Consider the following 24541-nt stretch of genomic DNA (forward strand, 5'->3'; position numbering starts at 1 on the left):
AATTGGCAGCATCAGTATGGATGGTGAAGAGATTGAGATAGTTAGCAGGTTTAGTTTACTTGGCTCCATAGTCAACACTCTTGGTAACAGCAGCCGGGAAATCAGCAGACGAATTGCACTGGGAAAGTCAGCTATGAGGGACCTCTCAAGAGTACTGAAGAACAGCGACATCAGGCTGGAGACTAAGGTGCGCCTGATCCAGGCTATAGTCTTTGCAACAGTGAATAGAGATGATAGAAAGAGAATTGATGCCTTTGAGCTGTGGTGCTGGAGAAGAGTGTTGACTATACATACCATGGACTGCTAGGAGAGCAAACAGGTTTGTCCTGGAGAAGGTGAAGCCAGAATGCTTCTTGGAGTCAAGGATTCTGAAGCTTCGTCTGACATACTTTGGGCATGCTGCAAGGAGGGCCTGGTCCTTGGAGAGGGATATCATATTTTGGAGAGTGGAGGGACGGTGCAGGAGAGGAAGAGCTCGATGAGATGAATCGATTCTGTGACTGGAGTGGTGGGAATGAGTCTTTCTGAGACTGCAAGGTTGGCACAGGATAGAACAGCATTTATGGCTCTTGTACATAGGGTCTCTATGAGTCACAAGCAACTCGATGGCACATAACAACAACAACATGGGATTTATCATATGTAAAGCTAAAACATTCAATAACATTAACATAGACACTGGGATGGTAAAATAATTTTGTTTTACAGTTCTGATACTATTTATAAAGTCCTGTAGTGTCACTTGACGATAGAGAGAAATTAAAGGTCTAATTATAAATTCTAAAACAAACACTATTTTTGCAAAAAAAAAGATGTATAGGATATAAACTGACAAAAGATAAAATAAGAGTCATAAAAGTGAATCCAAAGAAGGCTGCACAGTGCAGTGGACTTGGGGGGAGGGATTGCACAGCAATGAAAGAGTTTTTCTTTTACTTATCGAGGAGAAAAGTGAATTGGGGGGAGAGGGTGGGCAGGGAGAAAAGTGCAACAATGAATGACTGAAAACCCTAAGTCCCTGTAAACTGTCATTAAAATTAATAATAATAATAAAAAAAGAAGACAGAAAAAATTAAAAGATTATCAAGCACAAATGAGATAAATAGAAAGTGAGCAGTAAAAAGCTAACAAGACTAGGCATATCACAAGGCTGCAAGTGTAAAAAGCAGAAGTTTTCCAGTGTGAGATCAGACCATCTTATGCGCGTACTATATCTAACCCGGCAGAATGGTTCATTCTTATGTTGTTGTGTTAATATCATGAATTATCATGTACAATGTTTACAGGTAGAATACTATATTTGTGAATTGAATTTTATGACTTTTTTCCATTTAGTAGGAATCTTTACATCAGTGTACAAAACTAAGTAAAACCTTTCCATTCTATTATCTGGCAGTCACTGTAGATTAAAGCTTATTTTTCTCTAAATAAAACTTATCAATAAACTTATGAACAAAGTGCCATTCTTTAAAGTGAAAAAAAAAACACTAACTTTATTATGAATACATGAAGAACTTAGAAGTAAATGGATGGAAATTGATATACCATGTATAACAGAGTTTTTTAAATGTTTTATCTTATTTATTAATTAATTTTAATGAAAGTTTACAGAGACTTTAGATTTCCATTCATTCATTGTTGCACTTTTTCCCCTACCCAACCTCTCCCCCCACCCAGTTCACTCTTCTCTTTGAATAGTAAAATTCTTTCATTTTTATACAGTCCTTCCCCCCAAGTCCACTCCACTATGCAGCCTTTGTATAACAGTAATTTTTTAAAAAATGAAACAGATACACTGGGATCTGAAAGAGTGAATATCAGAGCATTGCCTTCCACTAATTTTTGTTGTTTTGTACCATCGAGTCAGAACAGACCCACAACTGACCCTCCAGCGGGTTTTCAGAGGCAGTTAAATTGCACAGGAGGAGATTTCCCATCCTTCTCAAACCATGTGTCTTCGGGGATTGTAGTATAGCTTCTTTCCAGTAGGCCACCAGAACTCCCCCCAAATCATGCCATGTGGTCAGTGCATTAAGAAGACATAATAATATTTTTCTATTTATGCCCCAAAATATATGACATCAACTTTATCCCTCACTTGGTAGTAAATATGTAGACATAAAATCAAGAATGAATAGAAGACTCAGACTAAACTCAAACTCATTGCCATCAAGTTGGGACTGATTCATAGCTGACCCTCCAGTGTGTTTTCAGAAACAGAAATAAATGGGAGAAGACTGGCCATCTTTCTCCAGCAGAGCTGTTAGAGGATGCAAACTACTACAGAGACATCACTTTTGAGTTACAGTGCAACTTCACATAGACTACTCCAGACTAGAATGATGCTATTACCGATTTGATCTAATTGATATTTATAGAATGTACAACAATAGAAAATACATATTCTTTTCAAGTGCAAACAAAACATTTGCCAATACAAACTATATTCCAAGATATTAAACCAGTCTCAGTAAATTTGAAGGGATTGAAGTCATATCAAATTTGTTCCTAGACTACAGTACAATTAAATTAAAAATTAATTTCAGAATTGTCTCTGAAAATTCCTCCAAATAATTTGAAATTAAACAGTTATGTTTGAAATAATTATAGGTCAAAATAGAAATGCATATTAGAACATATTTCAAGCTGAATGAAAATGAAAATTCAGCATATCAAAATTTGTGTGGCATAAAGTATTATGCTGCTAAAGCAATGCTTACAGGAAAATATCTAGTACTGTGGTAAAAAAGAAAGACCTTGAATTGATGACTTCAAATTCCACCTTAAATAAACTAGAGCTACATAATAAAGTAACAAAGCAGAAGAAAGGGTATAACAAAAATGACACCAGAAAAAAATAAAATAGAAAAACAAGGCAAGCAAACAAACAGCTCTCAGGAAGAAATAGGCAATCTGAATTTGTTGTATATCTTCAAGTTGGAACTGACTGATGGCTGGCCCCCCAGTGAAATGTCAGAGGCAATAAACCACACATGCTGACTTTTCATACTGACAAATACTTGTTGTGGTTGTTGTTGTCATGTGTCATCGAGTCGTTTGTGACTCGTAACGACCCTGTGTACAACAGCCCTAAACCCTGCTCTATCCTGTGCCAATCACATGGCCTCTGACACACCCATCCCGATTACCCCAGTCACTGAGTCAATGCACCTCATAGAGGGTCTTCCCCTCCTGCGCTGTCCCTCCACCCTACCAAGCATGATGTCCCTCTCAAAGGATCTGTCTCTCCTTACAACTTATCCAAAGTATGTCAGACGAAGTACCAGAATCCTTGCCTCCAAGGAGTAGCTTGGTTTAACCCTCTCTAGGATGAATCTGTTTATTTTCTTGGCAGTAAAGATTGAAATACTCTTAGTGTATCTGTCACTATGTCTTGATCAGACACTTGCACACGCTTGATATCATCATCAGTACAACTAGGGGCATGAAAAACAGGTTTAAATTATCTACTCTCACAAGTGCCAAATGTGGGCTTATTGGTAACAGTGTACATATCTGAGCAATTTCTCTGTAATTCCCTCATCTCTTCTTGACAATGACCTGTGTACACTTAGTGTGTGCAGCAGGTCATGTTAATCATTACTAACTTACAAAAGACAGACAAACAGCAGAGCTCTGTTATATTTACTGTTAGACCTGCTCCACAGTTATTCGTATATAACCAGTATTTAAAAGTTGATGGCTCTTAGGCAGACATTATGCTTTCCCCCCCCAATACCAATGGTTCTTTAAAATAAAAAAAATAATTAAATGTTTCTTTTATACTCGTTTCTTACAAAGTTTATATACATTGTTTTTTCACCAGATATTTCCCATTTTCTTTACCCACACTTTCCTATACCCATCAAATTTTGTGGCCCATGGTATGATTACACCCCTTCCCATCCTCACATCTCTGCTCTCACCCTTAGATCCTCATATATGCTTTACTAATTATCTATTTCTTTATTTTTTTTAATTTTATTTTATCTTTCTATTTATACAATAATAGTTTTATACAGTGTTTGTCCTTATGGGACTGAATTAAATTAGCCTAATGCTCTCCAGTTCCTCTCAAGTTAGGTAGTGATTTTCAAAATCATGGCTCCTGCATGCTGCATAGTATTCCATCGTGTGAATGTACCATAATTTCTCAATCCATTTCATTGTGGTTGGACATTTGGGCTGTTTTCATGTTCTTGCAATGGTGAATAACTCAGCTACGAACATGGGTGTACAGACATTACTCTTCAAAAGTCTTTTTCAGACTCTCCAGAAATAAAAGCAAAATGAGCAAATAATTGAAAATGAAGGAAAACTTTCAAGCAAAGTCTAAACAAACTAAACTTACTCAATTGTCTTGGTATGTATCGATTAATAAGTGTAAAAATATTGAAAGAAAAGCAAACAAAGCACAGGGTCATGTTGACATGACCACCATGGATTTTCCTGTCTGTAGAAATGCCTCTGTCCCCGCATTCCCATCTCAGGGAATCATATTGACCTCATTCTTTCTCATTCCACATATTTTTTTCCTGTCGACACTCAGAACAGTGACCTTGGATGGTCTGTATACATCATGTCACCTACCATCCACTGTCATGGAATCAGTTCTGACACATAGTGACCCTCTAGAACAGAGAGGAATGTCCACTGGGGCCCAAGTCTGTAAATCTTTGTGGCAGCAGATTGCCTCATCATCCCCTAATGGAGAAATGGGTGGGTTCAAACTGCTCACCTTTAGGTTAGTAACTGAAGTCAGATCACAGCACCATCAAATTACCTTCTTCATATCCTAGAATGATGAAGTCTCCAACTTTAGGTTCCTCAAGATCTGTGCTTGTACATAATTGGTGCCTTATTTTAGCACCTCATTGTTCAGATCCCTGCTATTGTTTCCCAAAGAGTTCTTGTTATCACTTGTAACCAAGAGACATTTAAAGAAATAAAATTAAAAGGAGAAAAAAAAATAATAACTGTCCTCCAGTTCACTCCAGTTCTTACCAATTTAATGTGAATCACACTACAACAGTGCTTCCTAGTTCCATTTATGGAGGTTGATCAACAAGCCTTTCTTAATGTGGATAAAGTCTAAAGGTAGATGCAAACTTCTAATCTTTGGGTTAACAGTTGAGCATGTTACTCCTTGCATCACAAAGGGCATCTCATAAAGAGTAATGGCTTTGCTTAAACACCTACTTACTCATCTTAAGCATGCTAACATCCTAGATTCAGGGAGCTCCTGTGGCCTGGTGGTAAGAAGCGGCACTGCAATCTCCAAGGCACACAGTTTGAATCCACCAGCTGCTCTGCTGGAGAAGGATGAGCAATCTTCCTGTTTGGTTAACTGCCTCTGAAAACCCAGCGAAGGGTCAACTATGGGTTTCCAACTCCATGGCACATAACAGCAGCAACAACAACAACATAGGGTCTTTAACATTCATTAAATGTTGTTGGATTTTTTTTTTCTGATATCTGAAAGGCAGATTTGTTCTGCAGTATTGCCACTATAATTTTGTTAGAATGTCTATTAAAAAAAAAGATACAGTAGTCTTAACAATCATCTTAGTTCAAAAATCTGTTTCAGTTTGTGTTGTACTACCTACATGTGAGACAACTGAGTAACAGAAAGTATGGTGCATAGGCAGTTCCTGGGAGTTTAGTGCTATTCATCATTTTGGTTCATATGTAAGAATTGTCTTTCCTCGGGAAGAAGTCATGCCATTGTCACCTGAAAGCATAGGACTTATTTGCTGATTAGTTGGAGAGCTTGATGTAAAGCAGAGAAGAGGCTTACCAATGGGAGATGGAAAAGTTCCATATAAACAGAGATTAAATTGTTTCTTATACTGCAGAGGACTTGCTGATTCTGAAATGAATACTCATGGCTGAAGCATGGCTTTGACTGACAATTTACTAATATGCAATATGAACTATATCCTCCACTTATATTAAAATGTTCACATCAACCAGTTAGTCAGAAATTCCACTCTTCTGAAAACAAGCACACAATCACTCCTACTGCTCTTTCCATCTTCTTGTTCTTGTTATTGTTAGGTGCTATCAAGTTATAGACAACTCATAGCGACCCTCTAAACGAAAGACCTGAGCACTGTTCATAGAGTCTCTGGAGGCAAGCCATTTTGGAAGTGGATGCCACTCCTGCTTCTGGCTTTCCATCTTAGCATAATATATTTTCCCAAATCCTATGCGTTGCAAAGGTGAGCCCACATCAAAAGCTGTGGTGGCGGAAATAGGCCAGATATAGTGTACAGTTCTGGGAACACAAGCTGGGTTTTTGTTTTGTTGTTGTTTTTTTCTTTTAATTTCTTTTCCTCTTGGACCTAAAACAGATTGATTATAATGGTATCCTTGAACATTTCATAATGTATTTTTAAAATAAAATCATTTAAATAATTTATTTGAATTTTATAAATAAACTAGTAGAAAATGAAAAAAGTTAAATCATTCAACATACCTCACAATTGATTTGTCAATGAAATTAACATCTGCTTTGATGAAACTTCTACTAATAGATAATACTACCCTTGGAGTTTTGTTCTTACTTCTCAGTAGATAGCCTTATTTCTTAGTTCTTGGAAGATCTCTTTTATGTACTAAGAAAAATTAGGTCAATTTCTTTAACATAATAACAGTCTTCAACATGAGAATTAAGTACTTGTGTGGATAGTTTTCTACAAGTATGTGGTGGCCAAACATCTGGAGTACCTTGAGTCACAATTAAAATAAGCCATCACAGTCATACATGTTCTAATTAATATCCTATCCCCTTTAGCTATTTGCCCTTGAAAACTTCTGTGACCCATTTTCAAAATATATTCATATATGCATATGTATCAACATAAGAACACCAACAGTAAGTAAAGCAGCAGTTTAGTAAGAAGGGACATGAAAGAATTGTTTCCCAAAGCAAATATTTGTTTGCAAATAGTATTTTTCAAAAATATGTTATTTCTTGTTTCCTTAAGTATATCGATAACCCAAATGTCTAAACACCTGACTCCAATTCTCTTATCAAAGGAAAAGGACAAAAATGTCAGTAGATGGAGAAGAAAATTGTTATATTACCTTTTACATCTGGATAAGGCCTCATAAATTAGACTCTTGGAATTTTTGTTACTTCAACATTTTGACTTAGTGTACATAGGGTTTTCGAAGGCCTGTTAATTCAGAAGTGGATGACCAATCCTTCTTCCTAGTTTGTCTTTATTTGGATGCTCAGCTTTTGACAGATAAGTATTTTAACAAAAGAAGCAGGTAAAAGACACTTCCCCATTACAGAAGTAACCAATAGATTCAGTGTTGGCCACCCTTTATCCCTTGGCATGAAGACAAAGAATCTCTTTATCTTTGCCAGAAGACAAAGATTCTCAGCACTGGGCCAAATGACAGTACCATGATAGATGGAAAAAAGATTGAGGTTGTTAACTATTTCAGCTTCCTCGGCTCCACAATCAATACTCTTGGCACCAGTAGTCAGTAAATCAAATAATGAATTGCATTGGGGAAGTTTGCTGTCAGGGACCTTTCCAAAATGCTAAAGAATCATGATGTCAGTCTAGAGACTAGAGTGAGCCTGATCAAGGCCATAGTATCCACAATTACTTGCTCTGCATCAGAGAGCTGGACAATGACTAAGGATGGCAGAAGAATTGTTGCCTTTAGTTTGTGGTGCTGGAGAAGAGTATTGAACATATCATGTGCTACCAAGAAAAGAAATAGGTCTGTCTAGGAAAGAGTGAAACCAGGTCTCTTCTTGGGAGCAAGGATTTTGAAGCTCCACCTCACATACTTTGGACATGTGGCCAGGAAGGACCAGTCCTTGGAGAAGGACACCGTGCTCAGAAGGGTGGAAGGACTGTGCAAGAGAGGAAGACTCCGGACGAGATGGATTGATAAAGTAACTGGGGCAATGTGGATAGGTGTGTCTGAGTCATTGATACTGGCTCAGGATAGAACATGGTTCAGAGGTATTGTACAAAGGGTCATTATGAGTCATAGGTGACTTGATGGCACATAACAACAACAAACATTTTGATTAATACACTTGACATTGTTTGGTAGGTTGACTCAATAATAAAAGTTATGGTGAAGTTACCAGTGTTGAAACTCAACTATTTTATTTTTAATTAATCAGGGAGATTCTATTAAATAACCCATGCTTTGTTGGTGGAAAGTGATCAAATAGGATGAGTCAGAAAAGAGTATCCTATTTACTTTGTATTCTGGATTTCAACTCTTTGGAAAATATACATATAAAGTCTGTTCCTTATTCATGATACTAGCACTGATGAGTCATTATGAATCACAACATCTAGCTCTTTTGGTTACAAGCATCCATTTTAATCCAACGCATTCTTTATATAGGTTTAGGTTCATTGAATGTCTTTGTACTTTTCAAGGAGGATACTAAGATATCTTCATGGTAGATAAAAGAAGGACACGGTTGCACCAGACTGCAGTTGTCCTCTTGTAAATTTTATATTGCTTCAGTTCTTAGCTATAGGAAGCTCTGGTGGCTTAGTGGTAAGGAATTGCACTGTCAGTGCAAAGGTATGTGGTTCAAATCCATCAGTTGCTCTATGGGAGAAAGATGGGCAGTTTTCTTCCTGAAAAGCCAATGGAGGGCCAGCTGTGGATTGGTTCTGACTCAGTGATACACAACAACAACAATGTGAGAACAAGATTTGAATTTGTATTTGTGTGTATGTTTGTATGAATGTGTACATCCGACATAAGGTGTTAAATTTATAAATATTAAAATGTGTTGGTTATATTCCAAGGGAAAAAGATGATTAATCTACTGCCATGAGATTTACTGCCTTGGAAACCCAGTAGAGGGTCAGAAATAAGTTGGTTCTGACTTGGTGACAATGATTTTTCTGTCTTTTTGTTTTTTTTTAAACCAGGCAGTGATTTTTCTTTAATACTAAGGAAAACTTCTAAAGTCAATTCTGCTTTTGTATATAGCCATTTTAGCTTCTAGTCTCTTACCAAACACTCTGTATCAAAAATACCAGGTGAAGTATATATCTTTTTTGACAAATAGTAACTTCTGACAAATTTAATATTTTTAGAAAAAACTTTTGCAGTTATTGGTACATAAAATTTAGTTGTTCCATACTATTGACAATACATTATGATGTTTATATATACATACACACATACATGCATCTATGTAATTTTATTTATTTTGTTACTAATTCAGAATATACACAGCAAAATGTACACCAGTTCAAAATCCATTTAGTGATATTGATTATATAATTCTGTGCTTTGATAGAGAGATTTAAAATTCTGGAACTACTAGGGGAAATTCAAAAGCTTTTCTTCTTTTTTCTTAATATTGATGCTCAGGATTGGGTTTGTTCTTTTGTTTTTTGAGGTTTTTTATTTTTTACATTTTTATCTATCATGAAATAAATGTCTATTTTGCAACTAGAAAAATATGTTTTGTCAAATTCAATACAAGGGATTGGAAAAACCTAAAGTAATAATGCATTTGTCAAAAGAAATTCTGTTAGAAGTATTACATTATTACGTTATTTTTTAAAAAACACAGATACCTTTGACTTAAATACGTGCTAAAGGCAGGAACTAGTGCTGCCTACCTTGTTAATACTATTTATCTTCTAGGCATCTTACTGCTTAAAGAGCTGTTAAAAATGCACTACCAAGCAAATATTAAAGCTTTCCCCCTTGTTTATTTTTTGCTTTCTCCTCCAAAGAGCACCTTGATCTCTGAGTGACAAAACCAGTATTTCATAAGAATTAGCCTTCTCCCATACATGCTGTTTTCATCCTAAACCCTAGTCACAGTGAAAACATGAGAAACATGTTTGGTCCTCCGCCCCTTAATCCTTTCATTCATTATGATTGTTTTGCTGCATTTTTTCTTCTGGAACTTAATAGAATAGAAAAGAGCATGGAGAGATGTAAAACATTCTGGAGGTTAACATCCCAGCCTCACTTTTTTGCTCTGAAGGATTTCCTTCATCTTTTCAGACCTCTGGGGTTTGTTTTTGTTTTGTTTTTTTACTTCAGAAAAAGAAGGCCCGGTGATTCATAAGAAACAAAATTCATGCAGGTAAAGCACCTCTTGAATCAGAGTTACTGACTTCTTACCAAAGGAGTCACAGGAGGGGCTTTGTACTGCCCTTCTAAGCATGGAGAAACCTCTGGAGGCACTCAGAGAGCTGGGTGGCTTAGAGTTTCCTTAAATGTGAAAGTACCACACTTTAATGTAGAGTTGTTGCTTTTAGTTGCAAGGGATTGATTTATTTCTTCCTGATGACAAGCCTATATGTAGTATCCTGGCAGAGCTTTGCTTTGAACGAAGCACACTTTCCAGGACTTTCAAGACTGTGTCTTTCTGGAAGCAGATTACCACATCTGTTTTCTGAAACTGTCTTTAATATGTTCTAACTATTAATCCTTTAGCTAATTGCCAAACACTTAACTGTTTGTGCCACCCAGGGCTTTCTTGGCACCAAGATCCCCTCCCCCTGCCCAAACAAAACAAATTCATTGCTCTTGAGTAAATTCTGACTTATAATGACCCTCCAGGACAGAGTAAGAGCTATCCTGTAAGATTCCCAAGGCTGTAGTCTTTATGGAAAGAGAATGGCATTTTTCTCCCTGCAGTAGAGCAACTGTTGGGCTCAAGCCATTGGCGTTTTTTGGTTAGCTGTTGTCGTTAGGTGCCATCAAGTCGAGCACGACCTTGTGAACAACAGATCTAAACCCTGTCCTATCCTGTGCTATCCTCACACTTCCTGACACGCTAGAGCCCATTGCAGCAGTCACTGTCAGTACACCTGGTGGAGGGTCTTTCTCTCCTTCACCAACACTCTACCTTTTTTAACATCATGTCCTCCACCACCTAGCCCCTCCTAGAAACATGTCTGAAGTATGTGAGGTGAAGCCTTATCATCTTTGCCTCCAACGAGCACTCTAGCTGCACTTTCTCCAAGACATATTTATTTGTTGATTTGTCCATCCATGGAATGTTCAGTGCTCTTCTCCACACGACAGCTCAAAGGCATCAACTCTTCTCCTGTGATCCTTATTCATTGTCCAGCTCTTAGAAGCATAGTAAGTGATTGGCAAGGCAAGGCCTGAATCAGACACACCTTAGCCCTCAAACTGACATCATTATTTCTCAGTAACTTGGGGAAGTCCTTAAGTGCAGACTTTCCCAGTGCAATGTGTCTCCTGATTTCCTGACAGCTGGTACCAAGAGTGTTGATTGTTGATCCAAGATGAAGTTGTTGACAGTTTTAGTCTTTTCTCCATGTATTATGATGTTGCCTTTTGTTCCAGTGGTAAGAATCTTTGTTTTCTTGACATTGAGATGTAATTCATATTGAAGGCTGCATTCTTTGATCTTACACAACAAGTGCTTCAAGTCTTCCTCACTTTCAGCAAAGTAGTGCCATTTGTGTAACGCAGGCTATTGATAATTCTCATTCTGACCCTGATGCCACATTCTTCTTCATAGAGTCAAGCTTCTTTTTTTTTTTTTTTGAAGAGTCAAGCTTCTTGAATAATTTGCTCAGCATACAAATTGAATAGGTATGGAGAGAGAATACAATACTGACACATTCCCTCTTAATTTTAAACAATGCCGTGTTCCCTTGCTCTGTTTGCACAACAGCCTCCTGCTCTGGATGTAGGTTTCTCATGAGCACAACTAAGTGCTCTGGGATTCTCATTTTTCTCAATCTTAGCCATAACTTGTTAGAATACACACACTCAAATGCCTGTGCATAATCAATAAAGCATAAATAGATTTTCTTCTGGTATTCTTTACTTTCAACCATAATTTATCTGACATCAGCAATGATCTATCTCTGGTACCATGGCCTCTTCTAAATCCTACTTTAACTTCTGGCAGTTCTCTATTTATATGTTGTTCTAGCCTTTTTTTAATTATCTTCAGCAGTATTTGGCTTGCATGTGATAGTAATGATATATTTCTATAGTTTCCATATTCAGTTGGATCACCTTTCTTGGGAGTTGGAACAAATATGAACTTCTTCCAATCTGTTAGCAAGACAGCTGTCCTTCAAATTTTCCAGCATAGACTGGTGAGCGCATCCAGGGCTGTATCTGTTAATTGAAACAAGTCACTTGGTATCCCACTGATACCTGGGGCCTTATTTTTTGCCAGTTCCTTCAGTGCAGCTTGCACTTCCTCTTTCATTACCATTGGCTCCTGGTCATATGGTGGTGGTGGTGGTGTTATTTGCCATTGAGTTTTTTGCGACTCATAGCGACCCTATGTACAAGAGCCCTAAACGCCATTCTATCCTGTGCCAACCTCTCTGTGTCAAACACATTCATTCCTACCACTCCACTCAAAGAATCAATCCATCTCATTGATATCTTCCTCTCCTGCACCATCCCTCCACTCTCCAAAACGTGATGTCCCTCTCCAAGAACCAGTCCCTCCTTGCAACATGCCCAAAATATGTCAGACAAAGCTTCAGAATCCTTGACTCCAGGGATCATTCTGGCTTCACACTCTCCAGAACAAACCTGTTTGTTCTCCTAGCAGTCCATGGTATAGTCAACACTCTTCTCCAGCACCACAGCTCAAAGGCATCAGTTCTCTTTCTATCATCCCTATTCACTGTCCAACTCTCTAATGCATAGCACATAATTGCAAAGACTATAGCCTGGGTCAGGCACACCTTAGTCTCCAGCCTGACATCGTTGCACTTCAGTACTCTTGAGAGGTCCCTGAAAGCTGACTTTCCCAGTGCAATTCATCTCCTGATTTCCTGGCTGCTGTTACCAAGAGTGTTGACTGTGGAGCCAAGCAAACTAAAACTGTGAACAATCTCAGTTTTGAATTTCAAAATCATCTCAGGAACAGGTTTGAAGCCTTGAGCACCAATGAGTGTAGACCAAAAGAGCTCTGGGAGGATCATGCTCATATGGTACTTCCTGAAATTTTTGAGTGTCAGTCAGTTCCTTCTGGTAAAATAATTCAGTGTATCCCCTTCATTTTTTGATGTTTTCTGGGTCATTCAGCATATTGTCTATAGCATTTTTCAATATTGCTTAAGTCCAGGCTTGAATTTGTTTTCAAATTTTGTCTTGGTTAACAACTGAGTTACTTGTCTCTTTTGCCACCAACATTCCTTTCACACAGAATAAGAACAATGAAACACTTTGGACAGTATGGAACAAAGCAAGGATGTGTTGATTCACATATTTACCTTTGGAAAGAAAGAACATGCTAAAAGAAGAGAGAAAACAGACAAAGTAGAGTGGAACAGTTTAACCTAGTCTTTTTTTTTTTCAGTTGGATACCAGATACCATGACTCAGAAAGAAGGACAGGATAGTGGTGATGGTTATACAACATGATGAGTGTAATTTTGTAAATTAGTTGTCCAGGAGTGTCTTTCTAGTTTATTGAAAACGAACCATTGTTCTTTTGCTAAAAAATAAAACAGAGAGACAAAGAAAGACCTAAAGACTGTCATTCTTTGTGCCCTTCTCATTCTACTTACTTGAATTGAAAGAGTAAATTTTTTAAGAGGATGGCATACACAAAGTTAGGAAATTGCCCCAAACTTGTTCTTTTACATCTTCTCTATCTTCTTTCTCTCTTGCTTTCACTACCACTCCATTCTCAGATGAAAAATGATTACAGTGTTTTGTTTAAGCAGTACTAAAGCACTGGTATGCGATGACTTAATCTAGAGTAATACAATGATAGTTCTCTGCCCTGTTGTTTTGTACACAGAGAGAAGGTATGAACACGTGTGTTCTGAGATTTCATGACTGCCATTTAAAATAGCTGTCATGAACCTGGCAACATGAGTTATTTGCTGGGTTGGTAAATCAAAGTGTGGTGGTTTAAATACATCAATCACTCTTTGATTTGCTAATCTGTTTCCCTTAGAATTTTTTTTATGTTGAAAATTAAGGGAAGTGGCCACCATGAGTTTGAATTGATTTTTTTAAAAACACATTTATTTTTTTATTATTTTTTTTTTGGTGTGCATGTACCGTCAAATCAGATCTGACTGGTACAGGAGGAGATTGTCCCTCCTTCCCTGGCAGAGCATCTGGTGGATTCGAACTGTGCGCCTCTGGGATTGTAGTTGCAGTTCCTTGCCACTAGGCCACCAGAGCTCCCCTGAGTTTGAATTGATTTGATAGCAGTCAATTTAGTGGGTAGAACATGCACTTATGATCTCTTTCAGTGAAATCTATGTCTAGTTAAAATCCAACAAGTATGTCCAAAATTGTGGGTTTTTTCTGAGAATTCCCTCAGTATTAAACACCAAAACAAAGCCAGATCCTACCTACTCACAGCCTCTAAACTCAATAGAAATTATATCTGACATTTAACATTGGCTTTGGTTTAATCTTACTTATTCCAGATTGTCACTGATACTCTGTTTAGCCCTTTACAACTCTTTGTGCTGTTTCATGCATCACTTTGCTGTTTTTGTAGAAAGCTGGCTCTGGAGGGAGACTTATAAATTTCATTCCCAGCTCGGGTCTCAATCACATCAGTTTACATCTTTGAGTCACAGTGACAGTTCAATCAGGGTCAAAAAAATAAAACCAAAGAAAATGAAAACCAAAAGTATTTAAAACTTTACCTTAAAATTTAGGGTCAGTTTCTTGTGAGACCTGAATCATGGCCATTCCACCCACTTGGCCAAAGAGTAACAGTTAATGACTGATAGGCACATTTTTGGTGCCTTGGCATGTTAATTCAAACGTTAATCCTTTTCAGACATTTCTCTTTTTAATCAAATGATTTTGAGATACAAATGCAGCATCTCATTGACTTGAAGGAGCAGCTTGTGAAAATGGAATAAACAAGGACAATTTTTTTAAAAAATTTTCTTTCTAAACTGCAGTGGCAGGAATCTTCTTTATTGCTTCTTCTTTTTTAGTGAAGATATCTCTGAGGGAGCTCTGGTAGCCCAGTGCTAAGAAGCTGCACTGCAATCCCAGAGGTACGCAGTTCAAATCCACCAGATACTCTGCTAGAGAAGGAGGGACAATTTCCTCCTATGCCAGTTAGATCCAGTTTGACAGCGCACACACACAAAATAATAAAATAAAATAACAAATTTTTAAAAAGTCATTTCTGTGAGTTTATACACCGTGCTCTTCCAGACTCAAAGTCATCACAGCTACCCCTTTGTGAAGCCTGTAAAATCTTTAGGTGAGAATGTGATTGGGAGGTGACAGTTAAGGTAATTTGATTCCTGAATTTCCTAAAATTGAGAAATGATAAATTTTTATTTTAATTCATCCATGTTATTTTAATTATAGAGCAAATTGGGGATAGTAGCTGGTCTTGTCAATTATTCCCAACCATGTTCTGTCCAATAATCTACCATTCAAAATTTAAATCCAGTCTATGTCAGCAGCACAAGAAAATGAGGTTTTGCATTTGAGTGGCCAGGACTATGACAGCTACCTACTGGGCAGCTCCATTAGACCCCAGTCAGAAGTGGCAAAGCCCAAATCACTAAATTGGGACCCCTGTCTTGCAGCACCCACATGGACAAGACACTACACAATAGAAAATCCATGGGCAATGTCAAGTCCTTGATTTCAATGATTCTTTTTTCTTCTCCTTTCCTTTACTACTTCCATCCTCCTTTACTAGCAGTTTATCATGCCGGTATCAAAGAGATTCGTCATAGACATTACCTTTCCCTTATTTCTCCACAGTGGCTGAAGGTGGTAATAGCCAGTAAATATAACAAACTCAAGACCTGGGTCAATAGCCCCAGGAAATAAAGAGTTGTCTCTAATTACAATACATCAGAAAAGGGCTTTCCCATTCCCAGCTAGTTTTCTGCTTGATTTCATTTGAGCCTTATTTAGGAGAGTAAGTCTTCAAAGTTGAGTGGAAAACCTCCTCAGTCTCCAATGACTTCTAGCATCTCTGATGCCAATGTTACTCTTAAAATCTAAGCCACTGTTTGTCCCTTAGGAGTCCTGAGTAGGAGAGAGCCGTTCTAACTGTATGATGTGATGACTTGCAGAGAATGCAGCACTTATAAGAAGCAATCATTTAGACTTTTTGTTTTACAATTCTACTCAAGCCCACTGAAGTTACAAAATTAAAACATCTGACACCTATTTCCATTACGCTTAGTCCTAGTTGCATTTTTTTCTCTTCTATGTCCTCACTGGGAGTGGAAGCAGAGAATGCAGGCTGTTTACCCATCTGCATGCTTTTCATTAAGATCATATCTTATACTCCTGTGCGATTTGCTGCCTCTGGGAGCCTTCTAGAGAGTCAGCTATGGACTCAGCATTCTGACTCAATGGCACACAGCAACAACTTGCCTATTGTAAAGTGTTGATTTGACCTAACAACAATAACATTATTTACAGAAATGAAATAATATCTTTAAATACCTGAAATTAAAATAATGTTGGCCAACTAATGTTAACATAAGACCAGATTGAGGAGAAACTATGAATATAGAAAATATGTTTTCATGAAGTTCTCTTTGAAGTCTTTACAAAAAAAAGATTTTAACTTATTTAAAATTTCTTTGAGAAGCTTCTGAAGGTGGAACAAAAATTGTGAGAGGAATATTGCTTTGGGTTTATAAACCCTTGGCCTTAGATAAGACTAATTTATCATGGCATGAGATAGGACTTCAGATCTGTTGTTCATAGGGTCGCTATGAGTTAGACTCAACTTGACAGGCATCTCTGATGGCTTAGTGGTAAGGAATTGTATTGCCAAACCAAAGGCATGCAGTTCTAATCCACCAGCTCTAGCACTCTCCTTCTGTGCAATTTACTGCCTCTGAAAACCCTTTGGAGAGTCAGCTACGAGTTGGTTCAGACTCAGGGGTACAAAGCAACAACTGACCCTTGAGTGGAATGAACCAGAGCTGGAAACAATTGCAAAAGGATATATCTTCATGTCCATATCAGAAACTCTGGTGTGCCAATGATTAAGCAGTTGGTTGCTAACCAGATGGTCAGACATTTGAGGTCATCCAGCGATTTTATGGGGAAAAAATTTCTTGGTCTGATTCTCCAAAGACTGTTGCTTTGTTGTTGTGTACTGTAGAGTTGGAACCGATCCATAGCTGACCCTCTGGCGGATTTTCAGAGGCAGTTAATCGCATGGGAGGAGATTGCCCATCCTTCTCCTGCAAAGCATCTGGTGGCCTCGAACCACGTGTCTTTGGGATTGCAGTGCAGCTTCTTGCCTGTAGGCCACCTGATCTCCAAAGATTACATCCTAGAAAAGTCTATGTCATAGTTTTACTCTGCCACAGGAGACCAGTGTATGGCAAGATGGACTTACCAGCACCTCACAACAATAACGTGCATGTGGAATTCCCTGTGTGGCGCCGTAACTCAGTGCTTTACTGCAGACATAAAGGTCGGCAATTGGACCCCATGTAGAGGTGCCTTAGAAGACAGGCCTGGTGATCTGCTTCCAAAGGGCACAGCCTTTGGGAAACCCCGCAGAGCGCTTTTACTCTGCACACATGGGTCAGAATCAACTTTGCAGCAACTAACAACCAATTTGCATATTACATCAGCTGAACACTTGAAAGTCTAAGTGAAAGCAGCTATTAAGATGCCAAGTGGAGCCCGTCTTTAAAGTCTCCCTGAGATTTTCTCACCCAGAATAGAATGAGTTGTGCTGCAAAGTTGGCAGTAATGACCAATATCGAAATGTTTAATTGATTCTCCACTCACTCCCCATCTCTGCCCCAGATTTTCTTCTCCTCAGACCTGGAGGGTGGAGTTGGGGGGGAAAGGCAGCATTGACACTCTTCTTTTTCTTTCTTTCAGATTCAGAAGAGTAAAAAAAACCCCAAACACCTCATAGACAATAAAAGAGGCTGCCAATGTCTTGCATCATTTTAGCTGAGCTTCTTCATTCTCCTCCTTCTCCTCCCTCCACAAAGACCCGTGTCTGGGGAAGGAGCACAACTTTCAAAACCAAGCCCCCCACACTTGGCCTTCTTTCATGCCATCGCCTCGCAGGGAATGACTGTTTGAGAGTTGGTTTGAGCTCTTGGAACCTTGGAGTTCCCTCTTGAACTCAGAGCAAACAAAACGACTTGAGATTATTATTTTTTTTTTCACAAACAGAAACAAAACATGAAGGGACTTCCTCAAAATCCTTTAGTCATGTCCTGGCTTTCGAGGCACCTCTCTGGCTGATGAGCACGGACATCCTGGATATGCTGAGAAAGGCCGGAAATAAGCCACGCACCCAGAAACTGCCACTTTATTACTGTCAATGTCATGACTCTCAATGTTGTTCTTTTTGCACTTGCTACTGATGGTGGACACATCATGCTGGCCTTCACCGCAGCTAAGATGACGATTCCAACCTGGTTGTTTCCTTCCTGAGTTTAGGAGTATATTTTTCTCCAACTTCCTTTCATACTTAAAAAATTTATTCTTATGTTTTCCCCTCATTTATACTTTTTGGCATGCACTTTGTTTTATAAAAGGATATTATCTAATAGAAACTTTTATGTGATGCCTATTTATTTTTTAATCTGTTCACTCATTAATATAAACCTGAAAGTTTCAGCTAACGAATGTGCTGTTCATTTGGGATTTGGGAAACTTACTGTTTCTACCTGGTAGCTCAAAATGGAGGGGTGGCTGAAGTTTTTACCACTGACTATTCCTCTTTGTTGGATATCTCTGGTTTGATATCATCTTTTCCCCTTCAATGCAGGGAAGTACTTAAGGGAATTAATATCTTGGAAATGTATCAAATAATCTTTGTCATTGTAATTAGTCCTTACATATACCAAGTAGAAGCTGGCTAAGAACCTGAATCAAGAATAAGAATAGTTGATGCAACATGGAAAGAGAATAAAGATACTTAGCCCTCCCAAATCAAATCAAAAGTGGGGCTCAGTGGAGCACCATTAAGGTGTGATTACATTGGTTAGATTTGGATAAAAGAGTCTTCCTTTGCCAGAAGCAAATCCCATGAAGAATGTAGTAATGGAATGGGATTGATTGTAGGAAGAAAGTGAACTACATGATAAGTATGTTCCTAGTTGCATATTTTCTTTTTTATTCATGACAAAGCACAGAAATAAACATATATGAATCTTCTTATCACTAAGGCAAAATGCTGGTATTTCTTTAGGCGAAAGGAGTCTGTGTGTGTGGTTGACAAGGCTACCACATTGATATATTCCCCCACAGAAAGTTCTGAGGAACTGTGTTGTAGAGAAAGTGCAGTAGCATGCTGTTTTTTTGAATTGGTTTCTTCTTTGTGCAGTACATTTTGCTGTGTTAAAACAGTCATATTTTTTCCTATTGCTCTCTCTGCTTTCTTCATAGTTACCACGGTAAATACTGTGGACATAAACTCGTAGTGCTTCAAGGGGCTAGCTGGTAAAGTAAATGAGTAAAACAAGCCATGCCACAACAAAACTATTTTGATAAGTGCAGTTCACCATGCAGGGGCTTGGTATTAGTGAGACAGTAGGGAATGGTAGAGACTCTGGCAAATTGAGGAGGGTGTGTCAAAAGAGGGCAGTTGACAACTCACTGAGGCCCTGTGGAGTTCAGGCTGGAGCAAAGGTAAAGAGGTCCAGGGGCCGTCTGAAAGCCTTCTCCTCAATTTGAGTGATGAGTAGAAATGTATCTTTAATAGACACCTCTCAATTTGAAGATGAATAGGCATATTAACGATGTTGCTATCAATGCTATCAGTAGTGCCTTTGTTCCTCTAGTCTGGCAGCCTCAGTCAGACATCTTTCCTATGTGTGGCTCTTTTGAATGTCAGTTCACACCTCATTGACCATTCCCTTCGGCTTTCTACCAGGGGCAGTTACCCCCTCATCCCCATCTCCTAACTTTATGTCTCTGGTGCTTGAGGAAGGATAGTGAGCTGTAACAGTTCATAAAAAGAGAGTTCTGGGGGCCTAGTTCATGGAGATTCACACTGGTAAGCCAGAGACCATGCCTTCTTGGTTGTTTGACTGCACTCGCAGCTCCGAGGATGAAAGATGGGCAGTCTCTTTCCATTCAATTTATACCCTCAAAAACTCGGCAGAGGGTAAGCTATGAGTTGCTTCAACTCAACAACATTGAGTTTTTTGAGTTAATAAAGCCTGCTCAACAGCACCACCTTCCGATGATGTCCAAGGCATACCTGCCATACCTTAGACGGACCTCTGATGGGGGTCCAGTGTCGTTGTCCAATATACTGACTTTTTAATTTTTAGATTGGATACATGAATTTTATATAAACTCTAACCAATTTTTAAGATATGGGAAACTAATTAAAAAGTTGCAAGGAGAACATGAACATCAGCTTTTACAAACCAGGTGTGTCCGAGACAATGAGGATGGCTCAGGATGGGGCAGGATTCAGGTTTGTTGTTCATGGAGTCACTCTGAGTATACTCGACAGCACCTAACAACAACAATACTTGCATCTCCTCTTTTATAAGTTAGCAAGACGACTATTTGAAAAATAAATAACAAAATATATGCTGTTGTTATGTGCCGTCCAGTTGCTTGCAACTCATAGCGACCCAATGTACAACAGCCCTAAACTCTTCAGTGTCCTGTGCCAATCACACTGTCTCTGACACTACCATCCCGATTATCCCAGTCACTGAATCAATCCACCTCACAGAGGGCCTTCCCCTCCTGCGCTGTCCCTCCACCCTCCCAAGCATGATGTCCTTCTCCAAGGACGGGTCTCTCCTCACAACATGTCCAAAGTATGTTAGACAGAGCCTCAGAATCCTTGCCTCCAAGAAGCCACCCAGTTTAACCCTTTCAGGACAAATCTGTTTGTTTTCCTAGCCGTCCATGGTATTCTCAATACTCTTCTCCAGCACCACAGCTCAAAGGCATCAATTTTCCTTCTATCCTCCTTGGTCATTGTCCAACTCTCTGATGCATAACAAGTGATTGCGAAGACCATGGCCTGTATCAGACACACCTTAGTCTCCAGAATGACACCATTGCTCTCCAGTACTTTGGAGAGGTCCCTAACAGCAGACTTTCCCATGGCAATGCGCCTTTTAATTTCCTGGCTACTGGTGCCAAGACTGTTGACTGTGGATTTTATTTTTCTTATCCCCAGTAAAGATGGAAATAGGTTCACCTACTTTAAGACATTAATTGCTGAAAAAGAATGGGAAGAGAATTCTATCCAGTATGGAACTTTCTTAGAATTTTCAGCTGCAAGAAACAAAAGCACTTAACCCCTTATTTGTGGGCATAGAAGAAGTGCTTTCAAAGAACACTGAGTTTAAAAAAAAATAAAAGCTTTCTATTTTAAAAAAAACAAAAACAACCTAAAAGCCTTGTACTATTATGAACTGAATTACTATACTATGAATTGAAAGTGGAGATGCTGAGATATTAAAGAAATCATTCCAAATCAGTATGAACAATATCTCCAAAGCCCCAGCTTGTTTTCCCTGGCTTTGTAATTCTCCAATATGGTGGAGGCTTCCCTGCTCAGCTCGTGGAATCCCATGCTGTTTTTTGCCTTCACAGCAAAAGCAAGAACATCCCATCTGAATTAGGAATTGATAAGTATGTGAATAAAACAGTCGAGGCATTCAAACCCCAAGTTCTGCATGTAGTAGGTGGAGGGTGACACATGGAGAGAGATCGTGAGCTAGGACCCCTGTTACTGGCCAGATAGGCCCCCTTCCATGTTGTGTTTAAACGACGATATGTTTTAGTAGCATAATGATTCATCTTCAGGGAGTTCGCGGTCTCATCTTTTATTCATGCACACCATCTTAGGTTATGAAGCCTAATAGTTTATGGCAGCAGGCAAGGGACTCATTTCTAACCCATTAGGTTGAAATGGATTTTCTTCCACTGTCCATTTCATTCTTGGAGCTTTTAGAAATTATTGTAAACATCTGACAGAATCCCGCTAAGGACCTGATATACTTAAACAATAAAATGATATCTAAACATCTGATAGCCAAAGGATAATCAGGTTCATTTCATTTGCAGAATGTAAGCCATTATGTTATCTTTTCCACATGGAAATCTGAAGTTAAGAACTGTAAAAAGCAAACAGTAAAGAATAGTGTTATCATGTAATGTGAGACAGGGTAGACACAAGGATAGAAACCAACCTGGTCATCTACATTTTGGGAGTAAGGATACTGATCTCTTATTACCACTTTTCTCATGAGTCCTTCACCTTTAGTCAATTGTTCGTGGTATTTTTATGTGCCTTCTAGGCAGAACAAACCTATAGTTGACCCTCTAGTGGGATCTCAGAAGCTGTAAATCACATGGGAGAAGATTGCCCATCATTTTCCAAGGAGCAGCCGGTGGGTTTGGGTTGGCAAGACACCTCCTTACCACTAGGCCATCATTGCTCTCTAGCTAGCCAGTTAGATAAGGAGAGAATTTTTTCTTATTTTTTTTTCTATCATCTAAGACTTTGAGCAGAAACTTAGAATTAGATGATAGAAACTATTTTGTAACACCCTCCCATGAGGAATGAAGAGCAAACAAGACAAAATGTAAGCACAAAATCTCTTCCTCACAATGAAATAGAACGAATCCCGAGATTGTGAATTTATGCATATATAATTCTATCCTAAATAAAGCCCAGCTAGAGAATCTGGGCTACTTTTTTTTCTTATCCAGTTGGGCCTGAACTTCTTCCATCCCCCTTTAGGGGACTCAGAACTGACCAACCACAGTACTTGTCACCATCAGGGAACACACGTAGGTTATCCAGCTGAAATCTACTGTCCACCTATGAATGAGAACAAAATTCCAGTTGACCTGAAAATCTGTTCATATCTGTTGCCCATCCTTCTCCTGCAGAGTGTCTGGTGACTTTAAAACCACATGCCTTCGGGACTCCAGTTCAGCTTCTTGCCACTAGGTCATCCATTTTGTATGCCGAGTATATGTTCAATTCTATGTGTCATCAGACATACTCTTGTTACATAAATATTGTAAAAGACGAGGGTATTACATTTACACATGCATACAAATGCAAAAAAATTCTATGATCTTTTAAAAACATGGAGTGATGACACCAATCTTCATGACATTAGTGACTTTATCTAGAGTTCATGTTGAAACTCTTCTGTTCCAAAACAGACCCTCTTAGAGCAAATATGAATCTCTGTATGTGTGGTGTGGGAAATGATCATACTCTTCTGTTCCATCAATATTATGATTGGTGTAGCATTTAACCTGGCAAAATTGGAAGTTAAAGAGCATAATGTTGCACTAATAATATTATAGTAGATCTTATTCTCAAATAAATGAAAAGTAATACTTGTAATTTATTACCATGATCTGTGATTAAAGGCCTATTAGCATTTAGAAAGTGAACTTAATGAAAAAAAATGTGATGGACATTGGCAATATTCTTATGATGTAAGTATGTCTCTGACAAAGGGAGACACAAAACCTTTCAAGACCATATTTTAATTTTCTGTTCCCCTTGATAAAAAAAAAAACCAAACAAAAAAACACAACACCCTAAAACAAAAACTGATAGGGACAGAGGTGAGGAAATGAAACTGAGAATAGAACCTTCTATGTTGAACTGTTGACTGCCCTCAGAGGACTTGGGTCTAGGAAGTTTAGAAACATGGGAAGTTAACTTCTTCATGTTCTCATCAGACATTTGCAAAAGACTAAATAGATTCTCCTTCAAGATAGTCTGTGTTTTAGACTTGCTGCACTCACTATACAGAACCAGTAGATTTATATACATAGTGAGATAAATAGATCCATTCATTACAAGTTGGAGACTTCTGCAGCCTTATAATCCAAGTTCTATAGGTCATATGATGGGAAGGGTGCAGAGTGGAGAGAGATTGCAACTTCTACCAAAATATTTCTACTTTGGAAACAGATCCCATCCTAAGAGAACTCCCTTGCATCCAATTGATGGATTGTATTAGAATACAGTACAGAAGGTGAGTCCATTATGCTACCTTAGATCACATTATGGAATACCGATTAGTCTAGTATGTGACTGAACCAGTGGGAACCCTAGCCCAGCCAAATTGATGCATAAAATCAATCCTCATGGTCTTCAATAAGTAGGAAGTGATTTGGTGAAAAGACTTTTCATTTCTACCTTAAACAAAGGTGAAGTGCAGTGAGAGATTTGAATGGCAGTATAGTAAAATTTAAAGATTAATAATTCCTGACTATCTTCTAAAATAATCCTCCACTCACCCTGACACATTTTTCTTTAAAATCGTGTCAGACATAGTTCAAGCAAAATATGTGTTTATTCTGGCTCTGTTTCCAAGTGAACATGGACCAACACTGGCAGTGACTGACACCACTAGAGACATTGGACTCAGTCTGGGTTTCTGTATGCCGAGTCAGGGGAAATAGGTGGGAAGGGCCCTTTCAGCTCATACAGAGCACACTGAGTCAGTATTCCTTGCACTGATGTCTCCATTTCTGTGGGTAAATGTTGGATGGAGTGGACCAGAATCAATGCCTTCATCCAGACACATCCCTCAGACACCATTCCTAAACTA

At 38.5% G+C, this 24541-nt stretch overlaps 1 protein-coding gene across 3 annotated transcripts in view; it reads left to right on the forward strand.

Annotated features, from left to right (window-relative positions):
• Positions 1 to 24541, forward strand: part of PDE1C (phosphodiesterase 1C, calmodulin-dependent 70kDa) — a 718015-nt gene that overhangs the window by 647748 nt on the left and 45726 nt on the right. Inside the window, exon 17 of one of the 3 annotated variants that reach the window (XM_006887614.1) lies at positions 17841 to 18468. The exons of the other annotated variants lie outside the window; for them this stretch is intronic. Within the exon in view, the coding sequence (XP_006887676.1) occupies positions 17841 to 17854 (14 nt within the window). The 3' untranslated portion in view covers positions 17855 to 18468. Of the gene's footprint in view, positions 1 to 17840; positions 18469 to 24541 lie in introns of those variants that run through there. 3 annotated transcript variants of the gene reach the window in all.

This window comes from Elephantulus edwardii, unplaced genomic scaffold, assembly GCF_000299155.1.
Source record: "Elephantulus edwardii isolate Elephantulus edwardi_28Jun2011 unplaced genomic scaffold, EleEdw1.0 scaffold00059, whole genome shotgun sequence".
Classification (NCBI taxonomy): domain Eukaryota; kingdom Metazoa; phylum Chordata; class Mammalia; order Macroscelidea; family Macroscelididae; genus Elephantulus; species Elephantulus edwardii.